The sequence below is a fragment of the Lemur catta genome, chromosome 1 (genome assembly GCF_020740605.2).
Source record: "Lemur catta isolate mLemCat1 chromosome 1, mLemCat1.pri, whole genome shotgun sequence".
NCBI classification, from domain to species: Eukaryota; Metazoa; Chordata; class Mammalia; order Primates; family Lemuridae; genus Lemur; species Lemur catta.
The window spans coordinates 278729569-278746540 of NC_059128.1; the positions used below are offsets into that span (position 1 = coordinate 278729569).

At 42.1% G+C, this 16972-nt stretch overlaps 1 protein-coding gene across 1 annotated transcript in view; it reads right to left on the reverse strand.

Annotated features, from left to right (window-relative positions):
- The window catches only part of VPS26C (VPS26 endosomal protein sorting factor C), a 50016-nt gene that overhangs the window by 10860 nt on the left and 22184 nt on the right, over positions 1–16972 (reverse strand). The window contains exons 2-4 of the mRNA XM_045540658.1: positions 7240–7383; positions 5792–5941; positions 569–649 (exon numbers count right to left, since the gene is read on the reverse strand). Coding sequence (XP_045396614.1) covers positions 569–649; positions 5792–5941; positions 7240–7383 — 375 coding nt within the window. The remainder of the gene's footprint in view (positions 1–568; positions 650–5791; positions 5942–7239; positions 7384–16972) is intronic.

A 16972-nucleotide genomic window follows, 5' to 3' on the forward strand; every position in this document is an offset into this window, starting at 1 on the left:
CTCGGAGGTGCTGCTCGCACCTCACAGACGGTCCCACTTCACAGATGAGGGAGGTGAGGCACAGAGAGCTCAGTGACTTGCAGAGCTGAGCGTCAAGCCCAGGTAGTCTGGCCAGTGCTGTCCATGCTGAGCTACGCAGCTGTCTACCTGGAAGAATTTCACGTATAAAATAATGAATTGTAAATGTTACCCTAACATCATTAACAACAATCATCTCCATATTATATAATTCCAGAATCCATCAATACAGACAAGCTTCATTAGAGCCTGCCTGGCCATCCTTTTACTCAGGGGCTGAGATCCAAAGGGCCACAGCCACTGTAACACCCAGGGAGCCAGGTGGAGGAAGGGCACTGACCAGTGTGCTACAGGTGTGGTGTCTCTCTGGACCCATGGCACCAGCTGGGGGACTCCGGGCCAGGGGGAATGGTGCACGGGAAGATGCTCATGCTGTCCCTCACCCAAGAAACAGCAGGAGGCTAACTGATTAGTTTGTAACTAGTGAGAAACCCCAGGCCCCACAGGACAATCCCATTATTCAGCACCAGAGCCCCCAAGTGAAGCTTACAGCAGAGTGAACGATAAATTCACAGGTCTTTGTCAAGTCCTTGGCCAACAGGGACCGCCTCATGTCACAGCGCAGTGTATACTAGAGGGAACAGTTGGAGAAGAAAGGGTCATTTGAGCGGGATTTGCTTTCATCTTGGCATTATATTCACAGAGACAAGTCAGTCAACATATTTTAGGGAAACTTTAACTAATGTATGAAATTAGTACACATAATAGGAAATTGCAATATTATCTTGTTTCTGCTAAAGATAAGATGATTTGCTTGCTTTGTGATCCTGCAATATCAACATTAAAGAAATTCAATGTTCTTCAGCTTTATAACAGTCATAAAGACCACAAATATTTAAATATTTAAATATTTTAGATTAGAGGGAGAGGCATGAAAGGTTGTATTGCAGAAATTAAAAGATGAAAAGCAATAGCAAAGACAATTCTTTCAAGCAGCAATAAGACCTGGAAATAATGCCACTGAAGCAACTTATAAAGCAGCTTATATACTCGGGGAAAAAAAAGGGAAGCCATTCAGTGAGGTAGAATTTGTGAAAGAATGCATTGTCAAAGTTGTAGGATGCTTAGACCCTGATAACATTTCAAAGTAAGAACAACTGCATCTTTCAAAGAGAACCATAACTGACTGGCAGCATGAATTAGCCTTCAACTTAAGAGAACAACTTCATGCAACACTTCAAAAGGAAAATATATATTATTCAATTGCTTTGAATGAATCAACTGACACTACTGATTTGGCACAGGTTTTATAGTTTATCCAGGTCATAACAGAAGATTTTCGTTGCTATAAAGAATTACTCACTTTGGGCACTCTTGCAAACAGAACACAGGGAACAGATATCTTCAACAACTTTCAAGATAAATGTCATGAAGTTGGACTGAATTTGGTAAATTTAGTGAGTGTATGTACAGACAGCACACCTTCCACGACAGGAAAACATGAAGGGTTTACTGCACAGATTTAAAAAAAAGTATTAACAGATCTATATGCTCTCATTTCTTTTCATTGTATCTTGCATCAGCAAAACCTCTGTGCTAAAGCTACTATTTTAAGTGACACTTTGCAACAAGTTATAAGTATTGTTAACTATATTAGTTTCATAACATGCTAAAGTTGAAAGATGAGGAATTCAGTGTGGATTTGCCCTATCGTTCTAAAGTGTGTTGGCTATCACAGGGATGACTGTTAGCCAAAATTTTATTTCTGCAAGAACAGATAGTTAAATTTTATGAAGAACAGAATTAGCAATGTGAATTATTGAAAGAAGATTTCTATAGGAATGCAGCATTTCTGTGTGATATAATGTCAAATCAAAATGACCTGAATATTTCTTTGCAAGGTAAAACTAAGTTTATATATGATTTGTGGCCAAAAATCCAAGCATTTTGAAAAACACTATCTTTTTTCAAAACACTTTTTCTTCAAAACGAAATTTTGGATGAACATTTTCCCTCGTTCTGGCTTGCCTGGTCTCTCTTATTCTTTTCCCAGTGGGGACTTCCCCTTCCTCATTTTCAGTCTCAGTTTGGGTGGGCTGACCTCCCCCTCACACTCCTACCTGGGTGCAAAAGTGGGCAGAAAGCCAGAACAGCCTTGGCAACTACGAGAAAGAATTCCCTTTCTGCTGGGGTTGCCAACGCAGTAGACTGTAAACCTGCAGCAGCTTGCTGGCAGCGGCTTTGCCACGGCCAGGGAAGAGGCTGCCTGAGAACGAAGGCTGCACAGAAGCAAGCTGAGCTGAGACACGACTGGAGCCCTGGCATCCAACCTGGCCTCGCTGTTCCTCTGCAATTGCTAGTTCTATGATCCAATATCCCTTTTTGGCTAAGTCAATTTGAGCTGGATTTCTATAACTTGTGAATGAAAGGATGTGAATTACAGGCATCAACTTTTGGCCACTAACTATTTGCTAAGTGTGAAAGCAATAATTAGTAATATAAGGCAGCTGTAACAAGTCAGGGAGGGGAGGAGGGTTGAGCAAGGAGGAAAACATCATGTTACAGGGACGAAGTTAAGCTCGAACTACCTCAATTAATTCTAACAATACTCATATAAGAATTGTTGGGCTAATATAAGGATAGTCACCATTAATTCCAGCAAACATTCACTTAGCACATTTCATGTGGCAGGCACACTGTGCCCAGCACTTTACACAATTTCCTCATTAATCCCTGAGGAGACAGGTCAGGGAGGCTGCTCCAGGTCACAGAGGTGGGATTTGAATTTACACCTGTCTGTTGCCAAAACTCATGCCCTGAATCCTTACAAAACTCCAAGGCAGAGCTGTAATTCAAGCCCAGATCTGTCTGCTGCAAAGTCCTGGATCCTTTCAGTTTATCATGATCTTGCCCAAGTACTAAGGAGTGATCCAGGCCGTATGAGCAACAGGAGGTCAGAGGGGGCCAGGAGGATGTCAGACTTGAGCAGGGCATCGAAAGAAGGTGCAAGATTTGATCTTTTTCAACTGTCAATGAACGGAATGTGAACAGGAATAAAGGAAGACACCTGTCAACAGATTTAAAGCCGACTCCTATAAAAGGTATTTTTAACTGTGAAAAAGGATGACTACAATCTCTATAAATTAATTCTGAACATGAAATTTCAGCAGACATATTTTGTATTATATTTTGTGCTATATTTTGTGTTATAGTATAAAATCTTGCTTGTATGACCACAAGAGTAGAACAAACATAATAAAACTTGTCTATAATTTAAATAATTTTTTAAATAAAAATTAGCTGCACAAAGGACAATTGCAAAAGAATGACAGATTCTTATATGCAGTATCTAATAACAAAGGTGAAGAATGAATTCAATGTGACTGAGAAGAATAAGAGCAAAAAATCATGAAGCCTTGCTCTAAGAAATAACAAGTAAACCAAGCCTCTCTGCAAGTTATGAATTTAATATTGGCTATATTTTATTTCTGTTATTTTTTAACTTTTTTTAAGAGATGGAGTCTTGCCATGTTCCTAGGCTGGTCTCGAACTCCTGGGATCACGTGATCCTCCCGCTTCAGCCTCCAAGTAGCTGGGACTACAGGCGTGCACCACTGTGCCCGGCATGGCTATATTGTAAATCCTTTATTCTGTCTTATGATTTTTACCATTTTTACATTATGTTACAACACAATTCAAATTATAAATGAAAAATTTCTTTGCATATATGTAATTTAAGAAAGATATTAGGGTGTAATAACAAAACTTTCTATCCAAAGAAATGTACCTATGTTAATCTTCACAGTAAGTGTATGGGTATCAAGAAGGGGTGATGGCCTGTGGACCCCCATGCCAAGATTGGCCTGTGTGACCACAGGAGTCAATGTCCTGTCTCGGGGGCACATGCTGTCCTGGAAAACAAGGAAGCTAGAGAAAGACCTGTCAAGTAATGGCATGAATGAATGAATGTACAAGTGGGTGAAAACATATCAAAAAACTATAATCCTAGTTTCTTAAGAGGCACATTTTCTTAAAAGAAGTGATGAAAAATTTCAATATGAATGGGAAATTAAATGATATTTGAGAATTTTTGTTAATTTTGATAGGTGTGAAAATGTTAATTGTGATTATGTAGGAGAATGTCCCTATTTTGGGGGAGATGGATGTTGATGTATTTTGAGATGAAGTACCAAGATTCTGTAACTAACTTTAAAATGATTCAGAAAAAGTAAATACAGATTAACAAAGATAGCAAAATATTAATATAAGTTAAATGGCAGTAAGTATAAGGGTGATAAGCTCATAGAAAGCAAAGGTTAAACTAAGAAGAAATCTCATCATTTTTAGAAATTTGTAAGGTATTTGCAAAGGTATAGAATTCCAAGTTGTAGCATTCTGAGGCAAACCCCCAAGCAGGGATGGCTGTTCACTTCACTAAAGAATTTACCACCTGTTAACTCTCCAACTGCATTTTCAGTAGTCGCTGATTTACACACAGCTCTGCAGGAACACAAGCACACACGCTTTATGTGTGTATCTGTGCATTTTTCTTGGCAACATTTGGAAAAGGCTGGGATGTCCAATTTGATTTTAAACAAATTAATCTTCTTTTAATAAGTCATGATAAATATAGGAGAAAGTAACACGCATGATCAGTGAAAACTTTATCTTGTTCCATTCAGTTTCTAAGGAATATATTCTTATATTTTAAAATAAATAGTATTAAAGAACTACTGTGTGGATAACGCAAGCTGATGCTGATTCTAGATAGATAATACAAATAATTATCAAAATAAAATCGTCCAAGGCCTTTGGTATATCTGTATCTATGTATGTTGCCTGACACAGGCATGCTAATCATAAAGGACTAGAAACATGTTTTTTCTTCACAGAGAGATATTTATTGCAATAAAGTACATCATACTACATGTGCTTCTTCTTGACAGATTTCTTAAGCAATTCATAAAACCCACACGACAGACAAAGCTTTGGTGAAACCCTCACAGGTGTTTAGAAGATTTTTATTTTAAAGATGCTATTATTTTAAGCAGGGGGATGGTATCTATTATACCAAGACCAAATCATCAACTAAAACTTAATTCATAAATCAAAAGTATTCCTAACTTTCATCCCTCTTGCACATAAGACTGAATAGTTTTGTGCCATCTAGCAAGGAACTGCTGCAAGGCTATCACAAAAGTATCTTTCTTTCTGCTGAATAAAGGAAAGGCTTTTCCTCCTGCCCTGAGTCATGACTCCACACTGCTCCTGAGACAACAACAGCAACTGTGAAAGGCATCCTTAACTAGCAGAGGTAGACAGGAAGTCATAAATTCACTTCCCCTCATTGACAAGGTTTGCTCAATAAAGAATACAAGCCTATGTTAAAGTAGTAGCCTTTGGGTATTAAACAAAGAGATATTTATAAGTACAAAATAGACAAATTAATGCTGGTGCCAGAAAGAAGTTAGGGCATATCTGCTACCAAACAATAAAAGCACCCTTTACAGTGTCAGTGTGGTCTGAAAAGAACCAGAAAGAAACAAAGGAAAAAGAGATTATATAATAGTATGGGTCCTTCGGGGTTCCTATAAAAAATAATGATTATATATAAAATTAGTATTTTTCAGGGAAAAATGAGAAATCAACATAGAATATACAAGAGAGGTCTCAGCAATAAATACAGTATTAAATTCTTCAGTAAAAGAAAGACCGTGCTGTTTTACAGAAGAAAAATTATGAAGCTAATGGCATGGGATTAGGAAACTCTCACCTGAATGTTGACAAACACGCCGTGGTAAGTCTCATACAGAACTTTGTTACCCTTCACGTGCAGAGGAAATTCGAAAGGAACTTCTGTTTTGCCACTGGGAAATTTCCCTGGCTTTACCATTTCTATGGTGCTGTTGATAATCTGGATAGGCTGTAAACAAAAGCCAACTCAGTCCATCAGTGTGTGCTTGTAGATACCCTTTCACGTTACGGTGCTATTAATAATCCCTGTGAAGACACAACACCCTGAGCCCCTGGATGCTCCACGCTGGTTTCTTGGGCAGCACAGTGCGGGGTCTAGATTTTAACAGCGAGTCGGCTCCATTTTAAAAGTCTCTGGCACAATAATAGTTTGTTTACAACATTAGACACTTAGGTGCTTGGTACGCAGCAGTAGGAACTGAACTGATGTATCCCTCTCTCCTCCCCAAGTATCTCATTTAACCATCCTAACAGCCCCTCTCTCCAGCATGAAGAAACAGACACAGCACAGTGAGGCCACCTGGCTAGCAGGGCTGGCATGTGAACTCAGGTGTCGTCCTCGCCTGGCCCCGGGCTCTTCTCAACAGCGAGCCACCACTGCTCCCGACAGCCCACCAGCCTCCTCCGGGCCTTCCTAGTGAGGACACATAGGGACAGCAGCAGGCCCTTCCCTCAGCCCTGGGCGCCTGCACAGATCTCCTCAGCTGGGGCTCCAGGGAGGAAAAGGGTACTAACATTTGGAACCTGCCTAAAAGTAGGTTTTAGTGCTTTTTAAGCTTTGGTCTAGTGTCACTCTGGGAAAATCCACAACTTATGAAGTGAATCTCTAAGTACTAATGGATTAAAACAAAATTGTGGGAAAACGTGTGTTCCAAATCTGAACACTTCTAACATACCCTTCTTCACTCTTAACTTTCTCCCCCTCAAAACTTAAAGAGTTAGTATGTCCTTCAGGAAAAGAAAACTGTAAGTATAGAAAGAAAGTCACTCTAGAACACAAACCTTTACTCTAAATGACAGTAAGAAAACACTTCCCTGCTCTAACTGCATCTTAGCTTAATGTCAAATCCAACAGTAGCAATATGCATAGCTAATAAAAAATCAGTTCTGATTTGGGAAGGCAAGTACCTTAAGCCACGGGCACAACTTCTCAGAAAAGAGATTTGATCTTTTTAATGGCTAAAATTAATACAATTATAGTTCTAATCCTATTTATCAAATAGGAATAAATATAAGCAGACTTTCAATAACAGGATATATGTAGAAACAAAATATCTGCATTTTTTCAGATTGATTTGTAAGTATTAAATGTCTGACTATGACCAGCCCTTGCAAGACAACAATGGATAACAATACAGACAGACAGCATTCACCTACCACCGGGAAGGGGGGGAAAAGACAAACAAGTAAAAACCACCACAAACATTTGCATATTGAAATAAAAATGTGCAATCTAAGCATTCTTACCTTGACAGAACTATAAAAAGCTTCAAACACGCCCACACTTTTGGCGCTGAGCTGGAGGTTTACAGTTCCTTCCATTGTCAAAGACACCCCTTGGTGCTGGATGGAATCCTTACTAGATATGACCACCACACCGGAGAGTATTTCCTGGAAGAGAAAGACAGCCACCAATCCAATTAGCACGTCTCTTTCATTCACCTCATTTATCAGCAAAAGTCTCCTTAACAATCAATTCGTTCAAAGATCCAGACATCTACGGAGACGCCTGGATGCCAGGATGGAGAAAGCCCAGTGCCCACTGGTATTGACAAGGCAGGCTAGACACACACTGCCAGGGAGCACCGAGGTGCCGGCGGAGGAATCTCGTCCCATTGCTGCCTTCCAGACACATCTTCATTCCTGGCTGGGAGAATCCCAACAGATGTCTGAGTTCAAAGGCACAAAGAGAAGGGCCCAGGGCAAATGGCAGGCTCACAGTGATATTATGCATGGGCACGTACAGTGATTCCTTCAGAAGGAATACAGAAGAAATACAAGAAAAGGAATACAAGAAAATAAAACCCTGGTGTCCTTTCTGCCCAGAACCTCACTGCAGGCGAGACGAGGTTAACAACACAGTGCACGAGGGCAGCACAGAAGGACCGTCCTTGTCCCTTGTGTTCCGGTTCACTCAGGGGACACTCAAGCCTCGACTCCCCTGGTTCATAAATCACTGGAGAGGGACTTCACAACAGATCGTCTGTTCATTTATCTGAAGATAATTACTGAGCAATAGCACATGCACATTAACTGCTTGCTTTATTGGATGGCAGTTTCTTCCTGTCGCCATAGAACTTGATAGTCTCAATTTGTCATGGGCATGTGAGTGGAAGAGGAAATTGAGGAGACTAAATAGCATCAACAAGGGCAGAAAGAGAATCCACAATAAACACAAAAGAATGTGTTTCTGAAATGACCTTCAAAACGTAGCCCGACCGCCGTCAAAGGGTAATATGATGGCAGAAAACTGTTGGCAACAAAACCAAAGAAGAAAAACAAAAATTGGCTAGCAGATCAAACTGTCAAAACTCATCTCTTCTACTGGTGTTTAAATATGCTTACCTTCAATTTCCTCTAGTCATCCAGTGAAAAATTTTTATCAAGTTCTTATGTTATATGGAATTTTGGGAGCAGAGAATATTCTGTGTCTCTTAAATGTGCTAAGCATTTTGCTTTTGTTTCCCACTCCCCATCCCAAGGCCCTGAAGCCTAATAAAAACAAACACAATCATCTCCATTTTAAGCAGAATTCAAAGAGAACTGATTTTTTTTTTTTTTTTTTGAGACAGAGTCTCACTCTGTTGCCCGGCTAGAGTGAGTGGCGTGGCGTCAGCCTAGCTCACAGCAACCTCAAACTCCTGGGCTCAAGCGATCCTCCTGCCTCAGCCTCCCGAGTAGCTGGGACTACAGGCATGCACCACCATGCCCGGCTAATTTTTTTTTTCTATATATATTTTTAGTTGGCCAGATAATTTCTTTCTATTTTTAGTAGAGACGGGGGTCTCACTCTTGCTCAGGCTGGTCTCGAACTCCTGACCTCGAGTGATCCACCCGCCTCGGCCTCCCAGAGTGCTAGGATTACAGGCGTGAGCCCCCGCACCCAGCCTAAGAACACAAAAAGCCCATAAGCAAATTTAAGTGAAAGTGCCTCTGAAATAATTTAACTTCTAAATTGAATTAACAGTATATTCTTTTTTTTTTTTTTTTGAGACAAGGTCACCCAGGCTGGAGTGCTGTGGAGCGATCATAGCTCACTGCAGCCTTGAACATCTGGAGTCACGTGCTCCTCCCCCCTTCAGCCTCCCAAGGTACTGGGCTCACAGGGGTGAGCCACCATGCCTGGCCAATTAACAGGAATTCTACTAATTTTTGTACAACCCAAATCCAATAGAAACCTAATTTTGAAAAGTTTAAATTTACTAGCATATTTTCAAAAATTTACTTGACTAGTATGTCCCACAAATGTATGAGATAAAATAATTTTGTGAACTTTATCATATAATAGCACTTGAGGATAGTTCTGTTCCTATGTAATCATAACATTTTCAGTTAATATCATGGGAACAGATCTCTGGGTTGACCAGTGATTGGCATATTGTAATTATGATGCCAATAGAGCCTTTTTCTTCCTTAATCTCTGTGGCATAAGAAGGAAAAGGCTTGGAAGGAAGCAGAGTAAATATTTTATGACTCAAGGGATTCTTCATTCATTCTTTAAGTAAGAAACAATACAGCAGAGAAAATATAAAATGAATGAAATATTTGTAGGCAAATTAAGCATTCTTATTATTTACAGGTTTATTCAATTCCTACCAACCAAAGAGGGACACAAAATCAACCCAAGCATAGTCTAACACTTCAGAAACAGAAGATGGTTCAACAAAAAGTTAAGACCCATAGGAGTGAGAAATCAGACAATTCTTGATTAACCTCTGGCAAAGGAGGCAGGACGAACCTGAATAACTGAAATTAAGGAAAACCCAAGACCCCACCAAGAACTTCCCCCTCAGACTTTTGTCTAGACTTTCAACAAGAAGAAAATAAGATTTATGGTTCTGATTATCTAACGTAAAAAGCAAGGGCCTTTCACTGGGGGCCATGACGCCACAGGGGGGCCCTGCCTAGACTTTAGGATGGCAACAAACCCACAAACGATACGTGGAAATTACGTGCATACGTGCTACTGTTTAGGGAGAAGAGCCACAGCTTTTGTCACATCAAGGGGACCCTTGACTTGAGAAAGGTTTTATCATCGGCAACACAGATGAGGGTGAGACGCAGGCCCCAGGTCGTATGTGTGTATAAGACACACAGGTGACAGGGCCCAGGGCTCTAGACTGCATGTCACCCTTTACAGGGACTTGCAACTGTGGTCTTTGTCACAGAAGGCAGCACAGGTGCCTCGGATCCACCAGCAGTATGAAAAACTGACCTCTCTGTGAGGTGATGCACCCAAGAGAACCACAACACCCAGAGCCTGCGGGCAAGCTCCAGCCTCTGCCTGGAGGAGCTGAGTCCAGGGCAAGGCCCGGGGCAGCCCATGCTGACCACGGCCCACAGGGCCACCTGGGAACAAAGCATTAGGCGGGCGGCGGTCACCTCTGGTCCGCTCGGTCTCGCTGGCTCTTGCAGCAGAAACCACTACCACATTTGTCCAAAGTGGGGTAAAGAGACTACATTCTCTAACTTTGTCTTCTCGAAATGTAAAAGGTCACTACCAAATTACACAACTTTCTTTGTTTCCTTTTTGTTCTCTAGAATTAAAAAAAAACAAAACCATAGTCGGGTCTCTGGGTTTGAAGGGGTGGCGTCAAGTCAGCGCTCCCCGCTTGGCTTCCTGGAAATCACCCAAAAGAACGAGAAACAAAACCACAAGCTCTATTTTCAGTGAAGCCAGGAGACAGTTAAATACCATGAAATAGGTGGAAGAGCTGATAGAGTGAAGACCAAGCGGGGGGCACGCAGCGAGAAGCCGAAACCAGGCCCCTCGGCGGTGGAACACAGGAAGAGCCAGCAAATGTGCTTCTGGAAAGTGGGGGCGCCCCTGGGAGCGGCTGAGGCACACCCAAGGAGGACTCCCGTACAGACGCCACATGCTGGAAGGGGTCGTCTCTGTGGCAGTGGGGGCCACAAGCCCCTGTGCACGGTGCAAACCTCCCCCAGTCAGTTATCTCATGGGCTCAAGAGAATGAAAGATAAAAGAAACTCAAGCATAAAACCTCAGGCTTTTAGAACACTCCCAGCCACCCTGGCCTAGGAACAAATCCATCTCCTGCAGGAAGGAGACATTAAAAAGCACCAGCAGAGGAGCACACGATGTATAATGGATTAAGAAATGAGAGGGAGGAAGTGGGGAAAGGGGGACAAGGGGGGAGGAGAGGAGGAGGAGAGGAGGGAGGAGAGAAATCCAAGTGGTAGATGATGACAGATCATCACATCACTCTTCCACTTAGAACTCTAAGCAACTCCCCATCTCAGTTGGCGTAAAAGCCAAAGTCAGTGTGATGGCCCATCAAGGGGGCCTTGCCGCTCCTCCTGGCCTGTCTGACCTCACACAGTCCCTCCTGCTAGTTCATTACCAGGCCGCACAGTCCAGCCTCAGCCATACGCACATGCTCTTCCCTCTACCTGCTGCCCTTCCTCGCACATCTGCATGGCTCGCTCTCTCACCTCCATCAAGTCACTGCTCAAATGACAACATCTGAGTGAGGCCTGCCCTGATACCCCACCCAAACACTCAGGTATCCTCTGATCTGGTTTGGATGTTTGTCCCTCCAAATCTCATGATGAAATTTGATCCCCAGGGTTGAAAGTGGGGCCTAGTGGCAGGTGTTTGGGTCAGGAGGGTGCATCCCTCACGAATGGCTTGGTGCCCTCCCTGTGACAATGAGAAAGTTCTGATGAGTGAGTTCTTGCTTTATTAGTTCATGCGAGAGCTGGTTGTTTACAAGAGCCTGGCACCACCTCCTCCCTCTTCTTGCTACTTCTCTTGCCTTGTGACACGCCTGCCCTCACTGCTTCTGCCTTGATGGGCAGCTCCCTGAGGCCCTCACCAGAGGCAGATGCTGGCTGCTTGCACAGTCCACAGAACTGGGAGCCAAATTAACCTCTTTTCTTTATAAATTACCCAGCCTCAGGCATTCCTTTATAGCAATGCAAACGGACTAATACATCCCCCCTCCCCAGCTCTGCTCTGTAGCACTTATCACCTTCTACAATCCTACATATACATTAATACTTCTCTATTTTATTCATTGTCTGTCTCCCACCCTGGAACATAAACTCCACAAGGGTAGAGTGATCAGCAAGAGTAGGCACTCAGTGAATGTTTACTGAATGAATAAATGACCATTCACCAGAAAGAGCAGTACCATCAAGCAGATGAAAATGGTGAACATGCATTTATTTCCCTATGAATTTTTAAGATGTAATAAAGCAGTTGCTTCTATAAAGAATAAGTACAACCAGCCTGAGCAATATGGTGAGATCCCATTTCTACAAAAATAAATAAATAAATAAATAAAACGGAAAATTAGCCAAGCATGGTGGTATGCATCTGTAGTCCCTGCTACTCAGGAGGCTGAGGCGGGAGGATCACTTGAGCATAGGACTACGAGGCTGCAGTGAGCCATGAGGATGCCACTGCATTCTAGCCTGGACAACAGGGCAAGACTCTCTCCAAACAAAAAAAGAGGATGAGCACAAAACACAAAACAGCACTATAAGAGCTCAGGGATGAAACAGTAAGGCAAAAGTAAGAAATAAGAATAAAGAAAAACTTAGAAAAGAAGTGGAAAGGGAAAACTAAAACCACCACAGAAAAGCAGGTGAAATTAAAAGGGGCATAAAATACATACAGGACAGAAAAGTGAAAATCCAAATAAATTAAATGAAAATTTGAGAAAGAATTAAAAAAAATTGCAAATACAATAATAAAAATGAGAGACAAGGTGAAGAACATCCAACATATGCATAATGAAGTTCCCAAATAAGAAAACTGAAATAATGGAACCGAATAAATATTTACTGAGATAATTAAAAAATGCTGAAAGGCCCAATGGATCAGGAACAGTCAAAGAAAATAAAGACTGTAGAAAAACGATGCTAATTCAAAAAAGAAAGAACCCTTTAGGAGTTAGGGTCAATTTTAAGTTACTTAGAAGAGCAAAAAAACCCAGAATTCTCCACAGCAAAATGCCATTCAACAAAGCTAGAGAAATACAACAAAGCTCAAGGAAACAGAGTGATCCTAGAATTTTACACCTGCCTAAACGGTCATTCAATATAAATGAAACAGGTTTAAATGTGTAAAAAAGAAAAGCGGAAAACCCAACTAAACAAACAAACAAAAAAAAAACCCAATGAATAGTATATGAAAGTCCTTCTTGAGCAATTTACTAAATAGTAAACTATAACTAACTATCCAAGAGATGGCTAGAAAAAGTATGTCAAAAGAACCAATTGTGACAATTAATTCCATTTAATTGTAAGAATAAGACTAAGAGATATGTGATGATTTTTTTTAAGAGTTAGTCTTGCTACATTGCTCAGGCTGGACTCAAACTATTGGGCTCAAGTGATTCACGTGTCTCAGTCTCCCGAGTAGCCGAGACTACAGGCACATGTCACCATGCCCAGCTAGATGTGTGATAATTACGGTGGAAAAAAAAAAGAATGCAAAATATTAAGTCCTGACAGTGTAGAAATTATTTAATTAACATTAGTTGGGAGACTAAGGGAATAAGAATGTGGAAGGTAGTGTAATATATATGGTTTCCTTTTCTTTGACAGCTGGGATTTAAAAATATATTAATATCATTAAAACCATACTTTTCACAGGATGGTAGGTGTGAGCCGTATGTGGCTATTTAAACTTAAGTTTATATTAATATTTAACATTCATGTCAACCCATTTCAAGTGTTTAACAGCCACGTTATGGCCAGTATCCGACGGACAGTGCAGATAAACAGCAGATCCACATCCCGGCATCACAGAGAGCTCTACTGCACGGTGCTGATTCAGGATGGCTGACAGAAGCACTTCATGCCTGCCTCTACTAAGAACCAAAATCGTGTATGCGCACTCACACTTCAATTGCATTATCCAAGAGAGAACACTAGAACTCAACAGAGAAGTGACAGGAAACACCAAAAGTGGGGAAGCAGAAGGAAGAGAGGCAGTCTCCCTGGCCAGGATTGGCTGGGAGCCGGGAGTGGCTTCCCAATGTGGGGAAAGGGTGAGCGAGAGACTTTCAGTGGCCCACATTCCCACCAAGGAATCATGCAATCCTGGCCACAGCAGAGCCCTCTGACCCTCCCAAACCCTGAAACTAACGTAGGGAGCTGCCAGGAGACTGTGGGATGGAATTGCTCCAGGGAGGGAGCTGGTGCTAGGTCCCACACCCTTGCTGAGACCTAAGCAGCTACAGCAAGGGGACATTTCCACAGCTGGCCTCCGGCAGACTGCATGCTGTCCTGGGAGCCCTCCCACAGGTGGGCTGAGAAATGAGCACTGTGTGGGCTGCAGCCACCAGTGCGAGACTGGCATGCGAGCGGGGCATGAGCTACTGCTGGGACTTGGTCACAAGCTATACAGGGGCTCCTGCAGCTAGGGCGGGGGCACAAGCTAGGTGCAGGCTACGGTCACCAGGGCTGGGGGGCAAGCGCTCCAGGGACTGGTCTATGAGAGGGACACACATTCCTCACCTGCTGGCCCAGGCTGTGGCCACCAATGACGGCCCCACCCTCTGCAGTGGCAGAGCCTCAGCACAGCTGCTACCGCCTATGAACCCAAATGAATGACCGAGGCAAAATTCCTTATCAATGGAGGTTTATTAAGCCAAAATTTTGAGGAGATAGCCAGGAAAAAACAGGAACCACAGACAAGTTGTGGCTGTTTTTCAGAAGGGAGGTTGGAACCTTCAGCATTTCAAAGGCATACAGAGAGAAGGAAAAAGGCAGGGGCAGGCGTTGATGAGGTAGTGGCTACATTCTTGTGAGGCCTAAGAAATGGACATTTTCCATAAAATAACGGAGTGAAGGAAGCATCCATTATGTAGCTGTCCCTGGCAAGGTGGAAGAATGCCTGATTCCTTCTTGTGTCTAGTTCTGTTACCTGTAAGTAAACTTGTAATTCACTGTTAGTGTGGAATGGGATAAGCTTTAGTTTTGGGTGCTAGAAATAGGTACAATTTGCAAGAAACTTCCTTAATGAATGATGAGTGGGGCCAGCTCTTCCCAGGTGCCTGAGGCTGTGATTTATTTTCGGTACTCCCCCTTGTTCTTCAAAATCTTTCAGAGAAAGCATTGTAGAAGGCCTGAGTTAATGATTGTATTTTTTTAATTGAATCTCATGTCACTCTGAAGGTTCATTTTTAGGAGACCACGTCTCTTAGAAGAGAAAAAATTAAGTCAAGAAGAACCAACATCAAAAAATTGTCGGTGATTTTGTGTTTACATATCCCTCACCTGAGCACTCTGCCTGGAGCCTGAGGATCACCCCGTCCCCCTCCACCACAGCTGGTGCCTGATCTCATCACTGGAAGGTCTGAGCACAAATGCACCAGCCCAACTTCATACCCCCTTGTCCCCAAAACAGAGCACATAGCCTGGGGATTGCCCAGCCTATTCTACCACCTTGGGCACCTGAGCGCTTCTCCCAGGACCTGAGGTTGGGCCTAAACTCCTGGCCACTACCACCTCAGCTGGCATCTACCTGCAAATGCCACCTGTGGGCCTGGAGACTGGCCCACCCAGTCCATCACAGCCACTGCCCACACCAACTCACACTGCTCAGCACCCAGACAATTGTCCCACCACTGCTACTACCAGGCTGGCTGCCCAGGGGCCCAAGAACCTTCCCACCTGCCCAGTCCACTGCTGACAATACTGGCATCCAAGTCAGTCACTTAGAGACTGAAGAATTGGCCCCCCAGTAACTGCCAACACAGGTGGAAGTACACACCATGCTGGGGCCAAAGATAGGCATGTTCAGCGTACCACTGCCACCACTGAGGCCTAAAGACTGGCCCACCCTGGCATCCTAGTCCCCAACACAACTTCCCCTACCACAGCTTCCACTAATAACTGCATCATAACCCACCAAGGAAATCACAGATACCACTAACACTATTTATAGCCAAAGAAATCATACAGAGGCTACACTACTACACACATCCAGATTTAAAGCCAAAGTGCCCTACCCAGCCAATATCACAGATACATCTTCATGAAAAAGTCCTCCCCTATGAAAGTAAATTCAAACATAGGAAAAAGCAACTATTATACAAGATGTGCAGATATCAATGTAAGGGCACAGAAACATGAAAAAGCAAGGAAATATGACACCTCCAAAGGAACACAATAATTTTCCAACAATAGATCTTAACCAAAAAGAAAATTTCAAAATCCCAGATAAAGAATTCAAAATATTGATTTTAAAGAAGCTCAGTGAGATACAAGAGAATTCTGAAAAACAGTACAAACAAATGAAGAAAACAGTTATATGAACAAGAAATTTACCAAAGAGACAGATATTTTTTTATAAAGAACCAAACAGAAAGAATTTTTTTAATAAAGAAACCAACTAAAGAATTCATTGAAATAAATGAAAAACATATTTGAAATCCTCAACAGACTAGATCAGGCAGAAGGGAGAATCTCAGAACTTGAAGGTAGGTCTTTCAAAATAGTTCAATCAGACCAAAATAAAGAAAAATGAATATAAAGAATGAGCAAAACCTTTGTGACATTTAAGACAACATAAAGTGACAGAATATTATAAATTATTGGTATCCCCAAGGGCAAAGAGACAAAGGATTAGAAAACCTATTTAGTGAAATAATAGATGAAAACTTCCCAAGTCTAGCAAGAGATTTAGATATACAGGAGGCTTAGCAATCCCCAGGCAGATCAATGCAAAAAGGTTTTCTCCAAGGCACATTATAGTCAGATTGCCTAAAGTCAAAGATAAAGAGTGAACTGTAAATGTAGCAAGAGAAAAGCGTCTAGCCATCTATAAAGGAAACCTCATCAGACAAACAACAGATTTCTCAGCAGAAATTTTGCAGGCCAGGAGAGAATGGAATGATATATTCTAAGTGCTGAAAGGAAAAAAAAAAAGTCACAAAAGAATACTGTATCCAGTAAAATTATCCCTCATAAAGGAGAAATAAACCAGACAAGGAAATGCTGAGGG